Below are 24,972 nucleotides of genomic sequence, written 5' to 3' on the forward strand. Positions count from 1 at the left end.
GGGGACACAAGGAAGGAAAGACCCAAGATGCTGGGCAGGCCCATGGGATGGAAAAAGGGGACCTAGCTGGAGGCATGGGGAAGGCAAGTCCTTCAAGATCTTAGCAGGCCTCTGGGTGGGAAGGAAGCAGCAGACCTGATTAGCCACACGTGGGAGGGTGGAAGACTCTCCCAGTAACTAAATGGGCTCTAGCCTTTGAAACAGCCAAGCTAAAGTTTACAGATGATGCCAGTATTCCTAGCCTCTTCTGCTTCCCTAAGAGAATTCTTCCACAGCAGAAGCAGACACATAGTCCACAGTTACTCAAGGACCAGAAATCAGAAGTTTTAGGGTTCACAAAATGCTGGCATACAAAGAAACTACTGCCCCAAACCAAGTAACTCCTTAGTTCTGAATGCCTGATCCTATTACAAAGGGGATTCAAAACTGCCATGGGGAACAGGAAAGATCTGTCTGAGAAAGGAGAAACATCTAAGGAGGAAGTGAGGGAGGGAGTTAGTGTCAGGCAGAGGAAGGGATGAAAATCTGCAACGGCCAGGTAGCTAGAATAAAGAGTGTGAAGAGGACCTGGTGGGAACTGAAGCTGGAGGAATGGGGCATGAGGAGGGGAGGAGCTGTGTGAGCCGATGGTCCTTGAGGTAGACAGGAAAGTAGGGCCCTCGGTCACGTGTTAATGAGTCTAAGTTTTAGGCTACCAGAAATGGAACTCCTAAAAGTGTAAGCATAGACCAGCATATTAAATATATGTCTGCAGAAAGACATGCAGGACAGAAAAGAACACATTCAGGTCACGTAGAGGAAGGGCAGCCACTATCAGGTGAGCATGAAGACAAAGGAGGAGCCAGGGTGCTTTTGAGGTTGTAGCTTACATGACTTTGGGGGCAAGTTGCTGTTCACAAGAGGTCATAGGATGATGAGGTGAGTGGAGCATTGGGTAGGTATGGCAAGGTCATGAGTTCAACTCTGTGGCTGGGTGTCTCGGAGGGAAGGTTGGAAGGATATCTAAGAGTAGTCTGGGGTGAAGAGATAAACTCCCAGTTCACCAATAGGTAAAGATTTATACCCGGCTACCTTTGGTCAGCCTAAGAAGAGAGTACAGAGGGAGAAGTCCTACAGTGAAGCCTTGCAGAGCTTCCCATTAACAGCCAGGACAATGACCTCACTAAAAGGAAACAGGAAGGGAGAAGCTGAAAGGACAGAAGAAAACATACGGAGAAACACAATCTTTGAATAAATATTTCTTGAATCAAGAATTAATTAGTGAGCATGTGTATCTGGCTCAGTGACATTTAGTTTGAACTGTGAGACAGTTTCACTTCTAATTACTGCCTTTCTTCTTCACTGTATTCTACTTCTTATTTCTACTAAATGGAAATTCCTAATCACAGATCACCAGGGGAGAGAATAAGCATCAGGTGATATTCCAGACAACCCTGGAGACATGCAGGGCCAAAGCTAGTCTTCTGGAGCAATTTCTCCCTGAAAACTGTGGACGGCCGCCAGATAAATTCTAGCTGTCTGAGCTTATCACACTCAGACATTAAGACGTGCAATGATTGGAGTCCTTTATTTTATTTGTCTGTTTTTTTTTTTTTTTTTTTTTTTTTTTGCTTTTGTTTTTCTGAGACAGGGTTTCTCTGTGGTTTTGGAGTCTGTCCTGGAACTAGCTCTTGTAGACCAGGCTGGTCTCGAACTCACAGAGATCTGCCTGCCTCTGCCTCCCAAGTGCTGGGATTAAAGGCGTGCGCCACCACCACCTGGCCAGTCCTTTATTTTAAAAATTTATTTTATTCTGCCAGGTGGTGGTGTACACACCTTTAATCCCACCTCTCAGGAGGCAGAGACAGCTGGATCTCTTGAGTCCAAGACCAGCCTGATTTACAGATCGAGTTCCAGGACAGCCAAGGTTACACAGAGAACCCCTGTCTTAGAAAAACAAAACAAAAAAACTTCCCAGATTTATTTTATTTTGGTTTTCTTAAGACAGAGTCTCTCTGCCCATCCTGCAGCCCACTGCCTGCCTCTACATTCTGAGTCTGGGATTAAAGGTGTGCACCATTACGCCTGTCTAAGAGACTGACGTCTTAATCTGAGAAACTGACATCTTAATCTGAGAGACTGATATCTTAATCTGAGAGACTGATATCTTAATCTGAGGGACATGAATAATCAGATTCTCAGTATACACTCATTAGACATATTTGCTTTGGAAATACTTTTATATTTGGATGCAGCATGTTAAATATGCCAAAAATGCCATTGCACACTTCCATGACACCTACGAGGGCATGCTACCTGAAACACAGTTTGGCTTCAGGAAGTCTGGCCTAACTGTGAATGCACAGCTTACACTTGGGGTAGATGCAGTAATTTTGCTGGTATCGCTTTCTAAAACACCTGGACACCTTTCCCCTCAAAATCCATCACACTTGAGTGTGAAACACGCTTCCTACCAATCTTCATACTGTGTGTGACAGAGACAAGCCTCACTTATCACTTCATGATCATCCTTATTTTCAGTATTTTCTCCAAAGCCAAATCGAGGTGAGGGTGTGCTGCTGATTGCTAGTTTCATGGAGCACAGAGTGGCGAGCAAATCAGCACCAGGGATCATCTCACTAGCTGACTCTTGCAGAATGCCAACAGGAAGAAGAGGGAGTGGGGGATGGGAGGAGAGAGGGAGAGACATAAAGATAGCCTATCATTCTGATTTAAAAAAGAGCTTTTGCAGTCTACAGCCCCAAAAAAATGCTCTCCTGCTGTGCAGTGGTGCTGGCTTTTAATCCCAGCACTTGGGAGTCAGAGGCAGGTGGATCTCTGTGCGTTCGAGGCCAGCCTGGCCTGTAGAGCAAGTTCCAGGACAGCCAGGATTGTTACACAGAGAAACCCTGTCTCGAAAAACTAAACAACACAAATAACAAAAACCAAAGACAAAAACCAAAACCCTAATACTCTCATTATTCTGGTTTCATTGACCCAAACTAGACTTGGACAACATATTTTCTTCAGGCTATACACATGTAGCAAGACTAAATGGGCGAATACTCAGCCCATGCATGGATTGCCTCGGCTGGGATCAAACTCATGAGCCTCCTTTCTGCCTTTGCCCCATTAGCAGCTGGGATTTCGGGCATGTGCTGCCATGCCCGACTCTTGTTTTGAGTTGTCTTTTTTTCTTTTTTAGATTTTTTACAGTCAGAAAATCACTCTGACACAGAGTCACTTTTGTGATATGTAATAAAATTAAAAATACAATGAAAATAGGGGACTAAAGAGATGGCTCATGGTTGAAAGCACTGGCTGCTCTTTTAGAAGACTCCTGGCATCCACGTGGCCCCTCTATTACTCCAGATCCAGGGGATCCAGTGCCCTCTTCTGGCCTCTTTGGGAACTGCATGCATGTGGTGCATAGACATAACGTACAGGCAAAAGATGCATACCCATAAAATAAAATAGTACAATTAAAAAAATAAAATGGATACAAGAGAGAGACTGCTGAGGGAGCAGGGCCGAGACAAAGACTTTTGCAGGACCAGGCCCAAGCCAGGGACATTTGTGGGAACAGTCCTGAGCCAGCAACCTCTACCAGAGCAGGCCTGAACTAATGACCTCAGTCAAGCAGGCCCGAGCCAGAGAACTCTGTGGGACCAGGTGTGAATCAGCAACCTCCAAGGGAGCAGCCCTGAGCCAGTGACCTCTGATGGAGCAGGCCCAAGGCAGCTACCTCACTGGGAGCAGGGCTGAATGACATCAGGGATTGCAGAAGGACCCCCAGGAGCACTGAGAGTTTCCTGGGAACACAGAGTAAACTCTGGGGTGACTGAAACTGTGGCCCTGACTGCACCACGAGGAGTAACCACCTGAGCCTTGGATCCACTCGAACCTGGAGGACTGATCACCAGAGACACAGCCCAACCACACCAGTCAGAGGAAAAGGTGGGTAGACAAGGTGAGAACACACTCAACACCACAAAGAGCAATAGCACACCAGCAAAAACTAGTGGCTCTATAACAGCAAGAGTTAAACATCCAAATATAGATGAAGCAGAAGAAAATGACCTAAAAATAACTTTAGGAGAATGTTTGAGGTCCTTAAAGAGGAAATGAAAAATTCCTTCAAAGAAATGGAGGAAAAGGCAAACAAAAAATTGGAAGAAATCAACAAATCCCTTAAAGAAAAATCAAGAAAAAGCAATCAAACAGACAAAAGAAACGATTCAAGACTTGAAAAAACTGGGAAAGATCAAATGGGGTGTCACACTACTGGGTATCCTGGCAGAAGTTTCAAGTATCACTTGAAATCACTTCACTTATCAGAGTGATCCGGGAAAAGTACAAAATATGGGTGGGAGGTGGGCAGTGTAGAAACTGGTGTGTTTTAGGGTCCTTGGCACATGGGTGAATTATACTTCCATGTCATAGTGGCTTCTGCCCAGAACAGCATGAGTGTCCTTAGGCTCATCAGCCCAGAGAGGGAGCCTTCTGTCACTGGCACAGCTGATGAGAAGAGACGTCCCCAGGACGACATCACATCAGCACTGCACTAACTCACATTCCCAGGAGAAGAGCACAGCAGACACGAATCCTTCATGGAGGAAGGTCATTGGTTAAGTAATAAAGAAACTGCTAGGCCTCATAGGTTAAAACATAGGTGGGAGGAGTAAACAGAACAGAATGCTGGAAGGAAGAGGAAGTGAGCTCAGAGGCCATGCTCCCCTCTCCGGGGCAGATGCGATCCATGAAGCTCCGACCCAGGATGGACATAGGCTACAATCTTCCTGGTAAGTGCACCTTGGGGTGCTACACACATTATTAGAAATGGGCTAGTCCAGGTGTGAGAATTAGCCAAGAAGAGGCTAGATATAATGGGCCAAGCAGTGTTTAAATGAATACAATTTGTGTGTTGTTATTTCAGGTAAAGCTAGCCTGTTGCTGGAGCTGGGTAGTGGAATGCAACCCGCAGCTCCTTCAACAAATCCTCACTACGCAGACATGTCAGTGATCTGGAGTTTTCCTGATTGTCAAAGGAGCCCATGAAAGTACAGAGAAAGATCTCTATGGAGAAATGCGTAAAAATGCAGAGCTACTTGGCCCTGAGGCCAGTGGGAAGAAGGCTCTGGCTCAATAGAGTCAGGGAAATGTTGGTAAACAGAGCAAACTAAGAATTTCTTGTAAGATTCTCTTAGGAATCCAAAGTCACTCGTGTGACTTTTACGTTTATAAATCTGATAGCATTACAGGCCACTGAAATCACAGGGGGTATTATACAGCTCACGCACTGAAACAGCTGCTTCGTCTTTAAAATACTGAAGGTTTGGATCTGAGAAGGCTTCCCACTGAAGTACTTAATGAAGTAAACAGCTTTGCTACTAAACGATCCCCATCTAATTGCTTTCTCCTCCCCATTCCGGCTGTCTCTCCATCCTTTGATGGATCTCTGTTTACTGTAACTTAATGTCTAAGATAAATTTGCAGGAAAGAAGAGTCAAACGAAGGAATGAAAGAAGACACACTTACGGAAACTGTTACTCAGAACTAGGCTTTGACTTAGAGTAATTCTACATACTTAGGACTGGAGCGACAGCTCAGAGGTTAGCAGCACTTGTTAACAAAGCAATCATGATGGTCAGAGCCTGGTTCTCAACATGTGCGCGCATGCACACACACACATGCATGTGCGCGTGCACACACACACAACCACACACATGCCGAACACACATGCATGCACACACACACACACAGAGGCACGCACACACACACAAACACACGACATCCTGCAAACAGTTCTAACTCCAACACAGAGGAATCTGACATCCCAGAAGGGCTCGATACTCACACACAGGTATGTGCAACCCACATATACATTGCACACACATATAAATAAAATATTCCACAATATTAGATACAGAATCTAATCCTATCACTAAAGGGCAATTCATATGATGCACACATCTTGCTAAAGTCTATGCAAATAGTTTCAAATACAAGATTTGATAAAGTCCCAAACACTTCTCTCAAAGTATTTTGAGTACATGATGTTCAACTTGCATTAGGCACATTTGAAACCTCTTTATAATCAGCCATAGTCATCCCATCTTAGATCCTGTCTTTTCATCATATACTGATAAAAAATAGTATTTTATCTAACAAGAAATTTCATGCTTGACTTTACAGAATTACGTATTAACACAAATTTGCATTCCTTATTAAGTTAATTAAATACCTTTTGTAGACTGGTAGGGTTTAGCTGAGTTTTGTCTATTATTTTCACAGCTACCTAAAAGAGAGAATCATTAAACTTCATTTGAGAGACGTCATTTAAGAATAGAACCCTGTAAAGAAAACGTTTCTGTTTCACTCTTAATATGCACCATTTGCTTCTATGTGGATGCTCATGCAGTCTATCCACCTGAGACACAGATGATTGACTTGTCATTAACCTCTATAATAGTAATATTAGCTTGTTGTTATCTCCAAACAGATAAAATTAGTGAGCGATTTTCTAGACATCTACATCTACCTTAGCCTAGGTAGTAATTCATAGAAACTTATTCCAGCCTCCTTACAAACGCAGAGCAGCAGCAGTAACCAGGAGTGTTCTCACGGTAGACAAGCTCCAGCTAGTCTGCAGCACACCTGGTCTGTAAGAGATGTGATACAGTAGAGGGGAGTCCGTCCTTAGTGCTAAATGGTCAGGAGTTCTGCCGTGAAACCGACCTGTCTGCAATGCTCTATGTGCATATATCCCAGTTCATTCCCTAACACCAACTCTGAGAAAGCTTGTGACAAGACTCTGGATCAAGGTAAACTCAAAAGGCCTGAAAACTTACCTCTCTACCTGTTAGAACATGTCTTGCCAATTTCACTTTGGCAAAATTCCCCTTCCCTATTGTTTTCTGTAAGCGGTAATTTCCGATGTGAGGCTGTTCATCTATTGCTGACGTAATGGAGTTTCTACACCGGGGAATGTTCTGTCTGCTACTTGACTTAGTAGGCTGGACGTGTGCTTCAGTATATCCATCCACAGATGTATGCTAGGAAAAAGCACAAGAGCTCATGGTCACTTCGATTACTATAAAAGGACACTTAAAAGACTACAAATGTTCATTAGCAGTTCACCTTCAATCAAAGTACACCATACTACACAATTTTAAAACGCTAACACACTGTTTATCATTGCTTCCTGACTTAAGGGCCCTTATCAGTGGGTACAATATTTAAAATAAATTTTCTTATACATTTTAAGTCTGTATTTTGATTTTCAAAATCAATAAGTAGATAGATTGTTGGGTATCTGTAGTAATATCAAAGAGTTCCACAATAGCTCGAAATGGAGTATAATAAAGGTTTATTTATTTGGGGATAAACTCACAGTAAGGGTAGCGATCCACAGTCCTCTGCAGTTCACTGGGAACTAGAACCTAATCCAGCAGAAAAAAAGGGCCACACATTCTTTTGGCTTTTCGTGTGCACTTATAGTACATGAGACCATGCCCAAAGTGGGCCAGTATCTTAAAGGCTATTGGCTGAGGTCCCACAGCAGGTACCTCACAGACACTGTTCCTGTAAAGGCTGTTACCATTTTAGGTTGAGTGACACAAGGGCAGCATTTTTATTACCATGACAAATACTCTCACAAATGTGGTTGTTCCTCTGATGCAGGGCTTCTTGACCTTGCTTCTTTTTCTTTTCTTTCTTTTTTTTTTCATGTATACTAAACTGGTATCAAACTATGTGGGATAAAAACGATCTTGAACTTTTGATCCCTTGCCCCCACCTCCTAAATGCTGAGAGCACAGGAGTGTCTCACCATACGTGGTTTATGCAGTGCTGGGGGGTTTATTTGACAGGATCTAGGAGACACACCCCTTGGCATACCTTTGAGGAACTATCTGAATGGGATTAATAAGGGTGGGAAAAATCCATCTGAACTGAATATAAAGCAGGAAGTGAGGTAACAATAGCATCCATTGCTCTGCTTCCCAACTCTGGATGCAATTATGACCGCTGCCTCATGCTTTTGCCAGTATGCCTTCCCACTATGATGGACTGTATTCCCTTGAACTGTGAGCCAGAACATACTCTTCTCTTCTGTGTGGCTTCCTGTCAGGCATTTGTCACAGCAGCGAGAAGAGTAACAAATACACACTCTCACCCAGGCTATTCCAAAGACTCACCTATATGCACGTGTGCTGAGATGGGGGGCGGGGAAGGTAGGAAACGGGTCCAACTCTTTATTTCCCATAGATAAACCACATTTCTACAAGAAAACCTCATGTGTACAGTAAAACACCCTAATTTGTAACATATGGAAGTCTCCACTCTCAGCCTCAGTGTTTGAGGCTGCATTTTTGGCTTTGTGTGAACTGATGGTGTGTACAGCAAAGTGTGGGTGTTGTGTGTTAAAAAACCAGAGCTGCTGTAAAATCACACATTGGGAAATATGTGAGTGCTCCAGAGACATCTTAGATTCATCATGTGTTTGACTGTAAACTAATATTGAGGCATTGCACTGAAATACAAAGTCTATCGGGAAATCACACGCTGTTTGGACTTGACGACAGTGGACTCTAGGATCAAGGTGGGCTCCTCTGTCTCAGACTCAAGCAAGTTTACCTCAAGAGTCCTCTGAGACTCACTGTCCTGGGCAGGCTGGCACCCTGACCCTCTAATAGGGGGGAGGAGAATAGTAAACAGCTAAGGGGTAAAAAACGCCGGGCACAGGCTGGACAGAACTCAGTGCTCAAGAATGTGTACCTTTTTGTTTTGTTTTGTTTTGGTTTGGTTTTGGTTTTTCAAGACTGGGTTTCTCTGTGTAGCTTTGGAGTCTGTCATGGAACTCGCTCTGTAGATCCACCTGCCTTTGCCTCTCAAGTGCTGGATTAAAGGCATGTACCACCACCGCCCGGCTGCATGTACTACTTCAGAAGAAGACTTAAGTTTGGTTCCCAGGACCCTCACTCAGTGGCTCACAGCTGCCTGTAACTCTAGCTCCTGGGGATCTGACACTCTTTTTTACTTCCACAGGTACTGTACTTGCATGCATAAACCCACCCACAGACACACACACACACAGACACACACACACACACAGACACACACTATGTAAGCAGAAATAAACTCTCAAAAAAAACCCAACACTGTGGCCCTGAGAACAGCTAGAAGGCGAACCATTTCCAACAGAGGTTAGTACTCATTATCCCATGGTATAAAAATGCCTGTCGTGGGAACAAGAAGCCAGAAATGCATCCATAGAGAGATGCCTAATTGGAAATTCCAGCATGACTGCTCGATGGGGTTTCCCAGTTGTTTCTGCAGGAGCTTGTAAGTGACAGGCTTACGCTGCTTTGCCTTCTACTTGCAAGCCTCACCCTCACCAGAGGGCAACATTCTGCTCTGCCTGGGCCTCGCAGGCAGAAACCCCAGCCAGCTGCCTCAATGGGGCATCCGCAGCCTTTTCTGCAGAAGCTGTGAACACCCAATCTGGTGCTATGACAGTTGCTTGCTACCTGCTCTCTCCTTTCCCTTGTCCTCTCAGCTGGACTACTCCAGCTGTCTTTGCCAGGTTTGGAAAGACCCCAATTTGACGTTTTGCTATCAGCCACTTGCTCTTAGGCCTTTAACTTTTGTTTAATAAACTTATTTATTCGAAACTGAAAGTACAGCCATTGCAGACTGTTCCCTAGAGAGAACATGCACACTTAGAAACCGTTTACTGTTGTCAATTTTTGTGACCCTCTCATTTTTTATATAACCCCTATGTCATGACTCACAGTTTAAGAAGCTGGGTTCTAAACTAACCAGGTAATTGATCCAGTCACTTTCTACTCTTCTTTATATTTTAGGCCAAATCAGTTGCCTGTCCCAAGTACAGCCCTAATCCACTCCTGTCCCACCTCCTCACATAGCCTACTGCATCTGCGAGAGAGGGACATCCCTGCCTGATCCCACGGTCCAGTGTCTACTGCATTCCTTCTGAGTGCTCTTCTTTAGGCAAAAATATTGGTTTCCCCTGTTCATAACTTTAGCAGGTAGCTGGTCCTCCTCAGAGAGGGCTCAGAAGCTGGAGTCTCAGGCTGGCTGCCTGGCCCTGCTCTGACTGCTGTTCTCTTCCATCTGGTTGTATCTGCATCCCCACATCAAATTTTTAGCTGTCAATGCCCTCAGGAGAAGTCTCTGATTGTAAATAAATTGCATTTGGGCAGAAGCCTTGAGTATCTGTGTCTAACTGCCATGATGGAGGGATCAGCAGACACTGGAGCAGGCAGTACCCCCGGGGCCCACAGGCTGCACTTTACCCATAATCCCTGACATGGCATATCACACTTGGGGATATAGAACCAAACTGTTATAAGGTGACCCCTTTTCTTTCAAAAGAACTAGTTCTCAACATTCGACAGTCATTTGGTAAGTCTTCTCACTTGCTCAGGACACAAGCACAGTACTTTAAGGACTCACAATATAGTTCTGATTGTGAGACATTCATCCAGAACAATTATTGAGCTGGGCGGTGGTGGCACACACCTATAATCCCAGCACTCAGGAGGCAGAGGCAGGCAGATCTCTGTGAGTTTGAGTCCATCCTGGTTTACAAAGCAAGCTACAGGACAGCTAGGGCTTTTACACAGAGAAACCCTTTCTCAAAAACAACAACAATACAACTTTTTTTTTTTTTTTAAAAAATACACAACTTTTCTTAGGCTTGTCAGCATTACTCAGGAGCACATCTTTCCTTCAGGGTCTCTGAAGAACTGTTGGCATAGTTTACCTCACTCCTTTCTGATCAATGGCTCAATTCTCAAGTAGAAAACCTGGCAAAAATATGGATCTAGTTCCTGCTAAATAATGGACTCAGTTTAGAACTCAGCCCTATGGCTGACAGATACAAAACACCATGACAGCCTAATTCAGCCTTTCTTTGGATTTTAGTTCACACTTTTACCATAAAATAACAAATTCTAATGCTATTATTCTTTCTCACTGTCCACTCAGGTCAGCAACCTCCAATGTCTTTGGTCATTCTACAGCAGGAACAGCATGGCCCTGAAGCTTCCCTGAGTCTAGCAGGGTCCAAAGGACCGAGATGAATATCTTATCAGTCTCCATACCCGCATCCCAGGGTCCAGAGACTCCAGCAGCTAACGACTAAGACTCCCTGCCTAGAGCACTAGCTAGAATAAAGGCCTCCAATCTGGGAGCCTCTCGTCCGTGGACACACACTTAACTGTTCTGTGTCTGTGTCCTTACCTGGGCAGTGGAGATAGTAATAAAGGGGCCCTTTGCCTCAGAACTGCCTTAGGCTATCCTGAGGATTAGATAACAGTTTATGTGAAGGTGTTTAGGAAAGTACACAGTAAGTACTGTATGTTTGTCAAAGAAAATAATACAAACAAAGGGACAAAAATAGTCATACTGTCCCCCAAATAACCAAAAGTAGTCCACCTATACCCCCAAATAACCCCAAATAGTCTGCTTATCCTCCAAATAACCAACCCATTTTCCTGAGTATCCGGTACCTGCAACCAGCTCCTGGAAGATTCACCTTTCTTTTCTGTGAGCAACCAAAACCGTTCTGGCTAGTTCAAGCAGAAAGCTTTCTGGCTAGCTCAAGTACAAAAGGCATTTTAAAGTCTGCAAGTAACTGAAAAAGTTCCCCACAGATGAAGCTTGTATTCAGTGAAAGAAGACAAGAACAGGCAAACAGGAAAAATAAAGTAATTATAGATGGTACTAATGTCTGAAAATGACAGAAAATAAGGTGAGTGGGAGAAGCGTGCAGCAAGCACTGCCTTAGACGGGATGAACAGAACAGGCAGGCAGAAGCACGCTGTGAGCGCTACCTTAGACGGGATGAACAGAACAGGCAGGCAGAAGCATGCCGTGAGCGCTACCTTAGACGGGATGGACAGAACAGGCAGACATCTGTGCACCACCTGGAAGATGGCAAAGAACAGGAGCAGAGGAAGAACACTCAGGCAGTGAAATGAGAACCCAACCTCCAGTCAGCTGTGTTTTATGAGGTCATGGAAGGAAGGCACAGAGCAAAAACTAAGCATCTTTGTCCAAGGCCCTCATCTTGAAAATTCAGTTGCCCAAAGGAAAAACTGCAGATTTCTTTCTTTTTTTTCTTTTTTGAGACAGGGCTTCTCTGTAGCTTTGGGCTTGTCCTGGAACTAGCTCTTGTAGACCAGGCTGGCCTCGGACTCACAGAGATCTGCCTGCCTCAGCCTCCCAAGTGCTGGGATTAAAGGTGTTCGCCACCACTGCCTATTTTTTTTTTTTAAAGTTTTGGGTTTCTTTTTGTTTGTTTTGTTTTTCAAGACAGGGTTTCTTTGTGTAGCTTTAGAGCCTGTCCTGGAACTAGCTCTTGTGGACCAGGCTGGCCTTGAACTTATAGAGATCTGCTTGTCTCTAAACTGCAGATTTCTACTACAGCATCCAGGTGGTCTCTAGTCACAGATATGAATCCCGGCACAAATGCCACACTAAGCCAGTTAAAGGCAAGGCAGGCACAAGACTCTCTAACAAACAGGTAAAGAATAAGCAGGTGGAGACGTGAACAAGGCGATCAGCAAACAATGATAAAGACAAGGCGCATCTCTGTCCCACAGTTATAATAAAACTGCATGTAGCCGGGCGGGCGATGGTGGCATACGCCTTTAATCCCAGCACTTGGGAGGCAGAGGCAGGCGGATCTCTGAGAGTTCGAGACCAGCCTGGTCTACAGAGCTAGTTCCAGGACAGGCTCCAAAACCACAGAGAAACCCTGTCTCGAAAAAAACAAAACAAAACAAAAAAACTGCATGTAACGGCTCAGGGTGTGGAAGCTTAATGAGCACCACCTCTTCTGTTCTTTACAATAACTCAACGGAAAAGCACGGCCCACATTTCACAGAGGAGGGGGATGTGAAATGGACAGGCAATGGACGTGTAACTATAACTCTTCCGGGTTCATCGAAGTTTGTGTGCATATCAGCTGAGGATCCAGAGATAGCTCAGCTGCTGAGAGCAGTTATTGTTCTTGCAGAGGACCTAGGCTTGATCGCCAGCACCCACATGGTAGCTCACAACCAATCATAACTCCAGTTCCAGGAGATCCAATGCCCTCTTCTGGCTTCCACAGACATGTACGTGAGGCACATACATGCATGCAGGAAAAATATACATATAAAATAAGGTAAATACATCTAATTTTTTTAAAGGTGGGATTAATTACCCTGTTGATACAAGAAAGGAAAACTGCATTGGTCGTTTCACTTGGGCAAGAGTTCTTCCATTGCTTGAACTATGTCTGACTTGGGTAGCCTGATAAGTCTGGACAACTAACTGCATTTTATAGATATTAGGGAAAAGAGTAGAAATCTTGAAAGTCAACAGAAAAATCTTGAAAGTCATCAAATACTTCCACAATTTGGCTCAGTGTAGTCTCAAAATTATATCTCAAAATCAGACCCCAATTTCAATTGCTAAATTCGAATCCTCCCACAAGGGTGTGTCATGCTTGTTTTTGTTCCAGGCAAGGAGTATTTTCTTCCTCATGGTGCCTCACTTCTCCAGCCTGGCTATGATTTCTTTTCATTATCCTCATTATTCAACTGTTGTCAAGCCCGATATTAAAGGAACAAGTGCCTAGGAAACAGTCGAGTGGGAAGAGTTCTTCCACTTGGCTCCCACAGTGAAGTAAAGGACTTGAGTTAGGAGCAATCATTCCAAGTCATTCCAGAGCTGCTAGCTTCAGCTTCAATCCCCACCTCTCCCACCTCACTCTTCACTGATTCATTTACTCACTCAGTAAAACTTTATTTTAACCTATTTGTACACCGCGTTGTCCCATATGAGAGGACAAGAGAAAGCTAAACAGACGAGATATCTGTCCTCAAGCAATTCCTACTTCAGCAGAGGGAAACGAAGAGAGAACGGGACTATAAATAGGTGAGCCAACAAGGAGCAGTTCCTGGTATGCAAAGCAGTGAGGCACGTCAGGGACTGTAAGGCAAGGGCTATCACAGAAGGTTGGCATTTGAGAAGAGACTAGAGGGCAGTAAAGGCCTAGAGTGAGAGAGGAGAGATGGGAAGACATCGGCTCGTGAAGCATTCTTTGACAAGACAAGGACTTCACATTTCCCTCTGGAAACACGGAAGCTGTGAGAGTACCCGCCCACCAGCCCCATCTCATGGCCTCTGCTCATGGGTAGTCACACAGGCCCACACCTACATCTTCTGGTCCTTCTCAAGTCATGTCAAGTTGAAGGTGCTCAATGTCTAACCAAGAGAGAAGAGAAGACCAAACACATCTCAGAGGACAAGGAGCCTTCGCACTTTTCAAGGAGACTAGGACTTTCTCCTTCGTGAGATCCTGGCAGTAGCTGAGGAAAGGAGGCTGCCAGGAGACACTCTAACAATAGAGACCACACCCTCCAAACCACCCCGGGGTAGACAGCAGACTCAGACTGTCTGCTGTGCTGCAACGATACCTAATATTACTTAAAGCTGTGGTAATGTATTAAAACCCAGACCACTATCAAATGGGTACCGTGTTTTCTTATAGATACACACCTGGCTTGGTGACACTTCCTGCCAAGGGAGCCCACAGAGTATGAGGCTGCAAGGCAGGGCTGCAACAGCTTTGCCCCAGGCTCGGCAATGTCACTTTCTAGGTAAATGACAGCAGCACAAACACAGGCCCTGGGCACTTCAAACTAATGACCACACTGCACTTTAGCAAGTCATCCTAGTAAAAGAATCTGGAGATTATACTTTGACTAACAGGAAGAACTTGTATTGGACCAACCTGCCAGCAGATAGAACATATAGTTTTCTAGACAAAACATTAAAAGGCAATTCTTAGGCAGCTTAGAAAAGCTAAAGCAAAATAGGCAAAGAAGTCTAGGATGTAAGAAAAGAATCTACACTAAGCAAAACTCTCCTCCCCATTTAAAGAGGTCTCTCAGAACCAGGTATGGTAGATAGCACACACCTTTAATCCCAGCACTCCGGAGACAGAGATGGCTCTGTCTGAGTTTGAGGCCAGCCTGATCTGCATAGTGAGTTCCAGGACAGCCAGAGCTACAAAATAGAGACGAGGAAGAAAAACCAAAAAGAAAAAAAATTGGAAGTCTCTCTACATTCTCTATATAACTGAGGCTAGTGATGACCCCATGGCCTTCCTGCCTCAGCTTCCTGAGCACTGGGAATGCAGGAGTGTGCCACCAGGCCCAGGGAAATTGCTCCCCCCTCAACAGTTTCCATCTGGAAACAAACCCTAATCCATTTAGTTCCAGACAACTTAAATTCAAGTAGGAAACAAGTCGCACTAGCTAAAGGGATCTGTGGATGCAGATGCTGATAACAAAAATGCCTAGAAAGTGTGAGAAAAACTTGAGAAAAATTAAGGCACAGAGGATTGTGGAATTCTTATATGAATTACAAGAGCTTTTCTAAGTATGAGCAAAAGAATCTACAAAAAGCACATTCGAGGCTGTGGGCAGAAGCCGATGGGAAGTACTGCAGTTTTGGGGGTGGGGGGTGGTGCAGACTGCCTAGAATTTGCAGTTTGAGAAAAAAAGCTTGAAAACAAACAAACAAACACAATCCAAAGTCTATATTCAATAAGAGCTCAAAGATCTTGTTAACATGGACACGACACTGCAGGACTGTTAAAACAGTGGTCAGAGAGAGCGAGTGGGGTGAAGAGCTCCAGAAACAGAGAATGTGCATGTAGATATGGTGAGTACACACTTTCCCCTCCAGAAACAGTAAATGTGTGTAGATATGGTGAGTACACACTTTCCCCCTCCAGAAACAGTAAATGTGTGTAGATATGGTGAGTACACACTTTCCCCCTCCAGAAACAGAGAATGTGCATGTAGATATGGTGAGTACACACTTTCCCCTCCAGAAACAGAGAATGTGCGTGTAGATATGGTGAGTACGTGCTTTCCCCTCCAGAAGCAGTAAATGTGTGTGTAGATATGGTGAGTACGCGCTTTCCCCTCCAGAAGCAGTAAATGTGTGTGTAGATATGGTGAGTACGCGCTTTCCCCTCCAGAAGCAGTAAATGTGTGTGTAGATATGGTGAGTACACACTTTCCCCCTCCAGAAGCAGTAAATGTGCATGTAGATATGGTGAGTACACACCTTTCCCCTCCAGAAGCAGTAAATGTGCATGTAGATATGGTGAGTACACACTTTCCCCCTCCAGAAGCAGTAAATGTGCATGTAGATATGGTGAGTACACACTTTCCCCCTCCAGAAGCAGTAAATGTGCATGTAGATATGGTGAGTACACACTTTCCCCCTCCAGAAGCAGTAAATGTGCATGTAGATATGGTGAGTACACACTTTCCCCCTCCAGAAGCAGTAAATGTGCATGTAGATATGGTGAGTACACACTTTCCCCCTCCAGAAGCAGTAAATGTGCATGTAGATATGGTGAGTACACACCTTTCCCCTCCAGAAGCAGTAAATGTGCATGTAGATATGGTGAGTACACACTTTCCCCCTCCAGAAGCAGTAAATGTGCATGTAGATATGGTGAGTACACACTTTCCCCCTCCAGAAGCAGTAAATGTGCATGTAGATATGGTGAGTACACACTTTCCCCCTCCAGAAGCAGTAAATGTGCATGTAGATATGGTGAGTACACACTTTCCCCCTCCAGAAGCAGTAAATGTGCATGTAGATATGGTGAGTACGCGCTTTCCCCTCCAGAAGCAGTAAATGTGTGCATGTAGATATGGTGAGTACACACTTTCCCCCTCCAGAAGCAGTAAATGTGTGCATGTAGATATGGTGAGTACACACTTTCCCCCTCCAGAAGCAGTAAATGTGCATGTAGATATGGTGAGTACGCGCTTTCCCCTCCAGAAGCAGTAAATGTGTGCATGTAGATATGGTGAGTACACACTTTCCCCCTCCAGAAGCAGTAAATGTGTGCATGTAGATATGGTGAGTACACACTTTCCCCCTCCAGAAGCAGTAAATGTGCATGTAGATATGGTGAGTACGCGCTTTCCCCTCCAGAAGCAGTAAATGTGTGCATGTAGATATGGTGAGTACACACTTTCCCCCTCCAGAAGCAGTAAATGTGTGCATGTAGATATGGTGAGTACACACTTTCCCCCTCCAGAAGCAGTAAATGTGCATGTAGATATGGTGAGTACGCGCTTTCCCCTCCAGAAGCAGTAAATGTGTGCATGTAGATATGGTGAGTACACACTTTCCCCCTCCAGAAGCAGTAAATGTGTGCATGTAGATATGGTGAGTACACACTTTCCCCCTCCAGAAACAGAAAATGTGCATGTAGATATGGTGAGTACGCGCTTTCCCCTCCAGAAGCAGTAAATGTGCATGTAGATATGGTGAGTACGCGCTTTCCCACCTCTCAAGCTCTTCAAAACCTATATGGTCACTTAAAGTAGAACATTATCGTGCTGTATGCTGAACAGAGACACGAAGTAAGCATGCTGGAGGAAGGTCATTGGCTAATAAAGAAACTGGCTTGGCCCATTTTATTGGTTAGAACATAGGTGGGTGGAGTAAACAGAACAGAATGCTGGGAGGAAGAGGAAGTGAGCTCAGAGACTTGATAGCTCTGCTCTCTGGAGCAGAGGCCATGCTTCGCTCTCCCAGACACATGCGATGAAGCTCCGACCCAGGCTAGAATCTTCCTGGTAAGCACACCTAACGGTGCTACACAGATGATAAGAAATGGGCTAAATTAATATGTGAGAATTAGCCTATAAGAGGCTATATAGAAATGGGCCAAGCAGTGTTTAAATGAATACAGTTTGTGTGTTGTTATTTCGGGGCATAAGCTAGCCAGGCAGCCGGGGTGCTGGGGACACAGCCCCGCCGCTCTTATTGCAACATAAGCACGTGTGGCAATGCATGCAGAGGCTGGGGACTGGTCTAGTGTCAGAGTCTGTGTAGGCTGCAATAAACTGTGCACACATTCTACAACTCCACAGAAGTGCACCTGAAAACACAGCGCAGTAATAAGAAGTCAAAAAGAAATTACAATGGAATATTAGAATATACTTTTAGTATCAGGACATAGATGGGCTGAAAGTAAAATGATGGAAAAGACAGGCAAAACAATCTATGCATATAGAACAACTGGACACACTATGAACACATCAGATAAAATCGACTTTAACATAGTGTAATGCAAAGGTAAGAGTTATTTCACAGCAGACAAAGGCGATCAGGAAGGCATAAAGATCCTAAACATATGCCTAATAACTGACAGAGCGGAAGTTCAACCAAAGCAAACCACCAACAACCACGGCTGAGGAGAATCTACTTAAAAGGACACTGCAGTGCTGACCACACAGAGAGGAAGGGAGGCCACAGCTTATCAGAACACATGCACCTGAGGCTCGGTGTCAAGGGCCCTTCCCCAGCTGACACCATGCTCACTCTTCTCAGCATACCACTCTGGCTTGTTGCCATGGACACAGAGAAGCTCAACCCCTTACAGGGCATGGCTAAGGATCTTCCTTGTGGGACTCAGTGATGTGGGAGGCGATTTATGCTGTTAATATGTTTTATTGCCACTGGTTAATGAAGAAGCCATTGCTTTTGGCCAATGGCTTAACAGAGTAAAGCCAGGCTGAAAGAAATAGAGAGAGAGAGTAGGCGGAGTCAGGGAGAAGCCATGTAGTCACAGCTGGGTACAGATGCCTCCACTGGAGCCGGCAGAAACTTTGTCGGTAGGCCACAACCTCATGGTGATGCACAGATTAATGGAGATGGGTTAGTTTAGGATATAAGAGCAAGCTAGAAATATGCTTAAGCTGTTGGCCAAACAGTATTGCAACTGATACAAAGTCCTGTGTGATTATTTTTGGTCTGGGTGGCTGGGAACCAACAAGCAGCCTCCCCAAACAACTCAGAACATAAGGATCAAACAATCAATCTTCCCCACCAGGAACTCTCCCTTATTTTTGGTGTGCTTCCTTGTTATACAAAGGGATCACACAAGTCCTTTTGGAAACTAACCAATGATTATTTTACTTTAAGTCTTTAAAATAAGTAAGACCTCTTTAGGCATGTCACTCAGTGGTATAGCACTTGCCTAGCGTGACTGAGGCTCAAGAGTCAATCCTCAGCACCACAGAACAAAAGAACACAACTGCAAAACAACACAAGCCAAAATCTTTAACACTATAACAAATAGGAAAATAATTTTATTTTTATACTTCATGGCTTTGATGACATTCATATACCCATCTCTAGAACCATAAGACACAAAAACTTAAGTTTAGCAATTTAAAAAAGCTGGTTCTTAAGCTGCCATAAAACCTTTTGACAGTTCCAATGCTAAGCACTGCAGGTCCTTTTCAAGAATAGTAAAGATTCTTAAACACCGAGTCATCTCTCCAGCTCCAGTGACTTTACCTAAAACCAGAAAATCACCACAATTAAATTTGTCCATAATGAAAAAGCAGGAGAGAAGCAAGGCCACAGAGTTTCAAGGGGGAGAGAACTACAGACGCCATTTGTAAACCGAGGCAGCTCATTTGTTCTCAGCTGTCCAGAAACTATATTAACTACATCACTGCTTAGCCTATTAGCTCAGGCTTCTTATTGGCTAGCTCTTACATCTTTTTTAAAATTAATTATCCTTTTTAATATTTATTTATGTATTTATTTGTTGTGTATACAACATTCCCTCCATGTATGCCTGCATGCCAGATCTCATTATAGGTGGCTGTGAGCCACCATGTGGTTACTGGGAATTGAACTCAGGATCTCTAGAAAAGCAGCCAATGTTCTTAATACTCTGAACCATCTCTCCAGCCCGCTCTTACATCTTATGTTAACCAATTTCTATTCATCTATGTATCTCCACGAGGCTCATGGCTTGCCAGTAAGGTTCTCCAGCGTCTTTCTCCTTTGGCATGGTGTCTCCCTGACTCCACCTACTCTCTCTATATATCTCTTCTAGCCTGGCTATATTCTGCCCTCCTATAGGCCAAAGCAGCTTCTTTATTAACCAATGGTAATAAAACATAGCATACAGAGAGGAATACCACATCAAATATGTCTGAGTAACAGACTCAGACACAAGGGAAAATTCAGGACACTGAAATGTCAAAATTTGTACTTCATATCAATAGAGAAATAATGTTATAACAAGTAGGAAAAAACAAACTTAGATCTCTTGATACAGAGAGAGAAATCTTCAGTAGATAAATCTTCAATAGGCTAAGGACAGACAGACAGACAGACAGACACAGAGGTTGAGGAAATAAGCAGCAAGCACATAATGGCTTTTCTGTTTGGGTCTGTGTATTTTCTGTTTATGTGTATGTGCATTTTCTATTTGTATGTCTATGTAATTTCTGTTTGTGTGTCTATTTTCTGTTTGTGTGTCTGTGTATTTTTGCCTCATGTTTGAAATGTCTAAGTATGACAGAAAGCAGGACCCATAAAAACTGAATGCCACAAAACTTGAAAACACTGGATGGATGATGTTTCAGTCCGCTGAAACAAAGTCTTGTTGTATGCAGCTTTGCCCCACTCCCGCCCTGTAGGGAGTAAAGGCAACATAATGCCCAGTGCTGATTTAAGAAAAAACAAAAAAACTCTCTTTATAGCAGAAGTAAAAAATAATAAGATGAGAAAAGATAATTGCAACATACTGAGCACAGAGTTGATTTTCTAATACTAAAACTTCATCAAATCTATGACACAGAGTATATACAGAGGACACAGAGCATATGCTTGACTCTTAGGGTTATGAGGCCAGCCAATCATGACAAAGATAGCTATACACTGGTGCTACAATGAATAACTTTTCAGGTGAAAGACTGTGGTGTGGAACCATGGTCTGTATTCTGTCAATTACATTTTAAATAAACGCTGATTGGACAGTAAGTAGCCAGGCAGGACAACCAGACAGGAAGTAGAGGTGGATCAATGAGAACAGGAGAATTCTGGGAAGGAGGAAGCCCTTTCCTTTGCAGTTTTGAGCCCGCCATAGAAGAAGCAAGAAATGACTGCCTCGCTGAAAAAGGTACTGAGCCATGTGGCTAGCATAGACAAGAATAATGGGCTAAGATAAGTTATAAAAGTTAATAAGAAGCCTGAGCTAATGGGCCAATCAGTTTACAGTTAATGTAGAATTTCTTTGGGACTTAATGACTGTGGGAACCGGGCAGGACAGGAAACTCAGTCAACAAGACTGCTGAAGATTAAAGTTAGAGAGTGTTATCTGGTAAAATATACTAAAATTAGGACATTCTTATTATTGGCTGACTAGAAAACTGATACAGATTTTATAAAAGAGAACTGGGAAACACTAAAACTGGAGGGAATGTAGCTCAGACTGTGGGAAACACATTCCGAACAAGAACGAGATGCTGGGTTCAATCCCCAGCACCTCCTCACCCAAATCATTCCTTCAGTCCTTAGAGTACTAAGTTTATTTGTAGTTATTTCTGCAACAGACATAATCACAGGCACACCTGGAGATGGGCCGATAAAGGCACTTACTGCAGCTCTGTCTTGGCAGGAGCAGCACTGCTGTGGAATGTTCCTCTACACTGTGTGAAGATGTGCCACTGTGACTGGTTTAATAAAGAGCTGAATGGTCAACAGCTGTGCAGGAGAGACAGACAGGATTTCTGGGGAGAGAGATGAAGATGAGGGGAATCTATGCTGTGAACTGCACCAGAGAGACACCAATGAGATATGGAGGCAGCTGGATATACAGAATGAAAGACAGGAAAAAAGCCACATGGCAAAATGTAGATTAATAGAAGCAGGTTAATTTAACCTATAATAGCTAGTAGGACAAGCCTAAGCTAAGGCCAAGCAATAATTTATAATAAGTCTCTATGCCATTATTTGGGGGCTGGAAATCCAAAAACAGTCTGACAAGAAAGCTTGCTACACAGCATAAACATCTATCAACAGGAACTGGTGCTGTGTGGATGGCATGTCCTTGTGAAGGTGTGCATGAGCACGAGCAGACATCATCCATATGCTCAGTAAGCAGAGATCCCTCCAGACAGTTCCACAGAGACAAAATGTGAGTAATAGTCTCTAGGGAAGAAAGCTAGGAGGCATAGAAACGCTGCGGTGCATGAATACTTTATTTTTCTGTTGTATATTTAAAATATATACAATGTTATTATAACTGAACATATATTAATCTTTATAATTAAAAGTAGTTATAAAAATGTAAGAGACTGGGTAAAAGGATGGAGCCAGCATCCACTATGGCTCACTATGCATCATGCACGTGAATAACTTACCCAAATCAGTCTGGTTACATTAACTGAATGCGTACTTAATGTGTACTGCTAGACGGAAGTGGACAGACGCCTTTACAAATTAAACTGGAGCTAGAGTGCGGGAGCAGAAGGCAACACAACAGCACATTTGCATTTCTTCTTCAAGACCCACCAGATTAACAGTCAGGAGAATAAGCGACGGCACCACAAAAGATGCCGTTACACCCAACTCCTGACACCACACCTTAAATAGAAGCAGGAAGGGAAGAGTTCAGAGGACAGACACACAACGTGGACAGCAAGAAAGACGAGCAGACTACTGGGCTCCTGAGAGAACACATGGAAGATCACCTCACATGTCCCTGATTCCTCATGCCACCCAGCACAGAGGACTGCAAATGTTAACTGGGGCCACGGGAGGCAGTTGTCTCAACACCACAGTTTCTAGCTCCTCACTGCTCAGCACTTCTCACAAGCGGCCAGAGAACAGCAGAGACTGGACTCTGACACTCCCACCGAGCTCCCACTTGATGGTGAGGTAAACTGAGGCGAATCCTCCCCACTGATCCTGAGCAAACATGCTATCTACATGAAAATGTCCCATTCGAAGGGTGTGTGTGTGGGCATGATGACAACAGCCCCACTGATAGACACTGGGTGCTGGAGTGAAGGGAAGGAAAGATGGGAGAAAATCGTGGGAGAAGAACTACTCCATAGTGGTCAGAGTTGCTTCAAAGTGAGGCAGCAGTCCCAGAAGATAAGCAGACATCTAAGGACACCAGAGGCCTGCAGTGCCCAGGCTCACCACATAGCTGTCAGCTCTGTCCACTACGTTTTTTCTTCTCTCAGAGGCAAAACAAATGCTGTGTCCCAGCAGAGGTTTTGTAAGTGTTTGCTCTGTGAGCCTCACCTAAGAATTCTGTGTATAATAAAACTCCCATACCTAAAATTGTGAAGTGACTTACATACAATCAGACTTGTTCACTGCAAGACAGTATTTAAAATCCCAGAAGGTAGGGCAGAAGAGAGACAGCTCAGTGGCTAAGAGCTTAGTTGCTCTTGCAGAGGATCTGAGTTCAATTTCCGGTACCCACATGGTATCTCATGACCACCTGTAACTCCAGTTCTTATGATTTCCATGGGCATGTGGCACACATACATACACACAGGAAAAACATTTATTCACATTAAATAAAGAAATCTTGTCAGGCGGTGGTGGCACACGCCTTTAATCCCAGCACTAGGGAGGCAGAGGCAGGCAGATCTCTGAGTTCAAGGCCAGCCTGGCCTACAGAGTAAGTTCCAGGACAGGCAGGGCTACATAGAGAAACCATGCCTCAAAAAAAAAAAATAAATAAATAAATAATTAAAACTTAAGAGAAAATAAGTAAAATTATAGAAGGTAGAGCATAATTTAAATGGTGATCAGGAAGAAGCTTTGTTAACTACACCCAGAAAGTGGAGTACTAAGCAATTAAAAACAAAAGCTATTCACATATTATTGATGTGGCATAATCTCAAGATTACTCAGAAAAGAAAAAAAACAGAGCATGAAGAATCATGCACTATCATTTGTCTCAGGAAGCTCTGCATCTGTATATACAATCACCCTTTAGTTTCCATGGAGAAAGACTCCAGGACCACTCCCACCCATCAGGATCACACACACACACACACACACACACACACACACACACACACACACAGAATGATGTCCTGTTTACACACCCTTCCAATCACTTTTAGGCGGCTTATAATTCCTAACAATGTAAATGCTGTGTAAACAGTTCCCGTACTACACTGTTTAAGGAACAGGAAGAAAGTGAAATTCTACAGGCATTCAGTACAGATGCAATCAATCACTGATTTTAAAGATTATTTTTAAGACACTCTTGATTTAGTTCAAGGATACAGGGCCCACAGACCCAGATGGCCAGCTGTGTGTGTCCAGGCTCCTCAACAACTCCAGAGGGGAAAGAAGAGTTGTTACTAGGACCCTTCTGGACATTAAAAGTGCTTATCTATTTGAATCTATCGCCTATCATCAAAAATACTTCAAATATTACAAGAAGCTGGTCTCTAGTAAGTACTGATTTCTTGGCAAATCAGCAAATTATGCCTGAATCCATTCACCAAATGTTAATGTGCTAATGTTTGTCACCTTCTGTTTCATGATTTGTTGGGGAACTACAAATCCATTCAAACCACATTCAGCGGGCCTGGCATCTCTCACATTCCTTCCTTTAAAAAACATCCCTTCCCCCCACCCCCGGCAATGGTTTCTTTCACCTGCTTGACCAGTAACAGTGACTTCAAGCACAACTGTCTTCCAGACTCTAGATGGAGAAATTCTGTGGTTAGAGGCACAAGGAAGCAGTGTGACTCTATATCTGCCATTGCTGGACCACTAGAGATCAAACACAAATTCATGTGTTCAACAGTGGTTCCTTCATCTGGCTGCTTCTCCCCCATTCCCGCTGAATCCCCACTACAAGCAGAGTATACTTGCAACTAGGCGTAATCCCTCAGAACAGGAATGCTACCGCTAGTCCAAGAACAACAGCAAGAATGGTCCCTTACAAAAACTGACAATGTCCTCTGTGTTGAGTGCCCATGTAAACATAACTTTATTTAATCCTTGTAAACTTGAGAAATTGATAACATTATCCAATTCAAACAGGAGATAGCAAAAGCTTAGCAAATAAAACAGATCACCAGCAGGCTCACG

General features: G+C 43.8%; 1 protein-coding gene across 2 annotated transcripts in view; it reads right to left on the reverse strand.

Annotated features, from left to right (window-relative positions):
• Positions 1-24,972, reverse strand: part of Mark1 (microtubule affinity regulating kinase 1) — a 103,755-nt gene that overhangs the window by 48,327 nt on the left and 30,456 nt on the right. For both annotated transcript variants that reach the window (XM_050148204.1, XM_050148203.1), the window contains exons 2-3: positions 6,831-7,034; positions 6,224-6,277 (exon numbers count right to left, since the gene is read on the reverse strand). In XM_050148204.1, the coding sequence (XP_050004161.1) occupies positions 6,224-6,277; positions 6,831-7,034 (258 nt within the window). The remainder of the gene's footprint in view (positions 1-6,223; positions 6,278-6,830; positions 7,035-24,972) is intronic.

This window comes from Alexandromys fortis, unplaced genomic scaffold (assembly GCF_014885135.2).
Source record: "Alexandromys fortis isolate MF-2015 unplaced genomic scaffold, M_Fortis_MF-2015_v1.1 scaffold_62, whole genome shotgun sequence".
NCBI classification, from domain to species: Eukaryota; Metazoa; Chordata; class Mammalia; order Rodentia; family Cricetidae; genus Alexandromys; species Alexandromys fortis.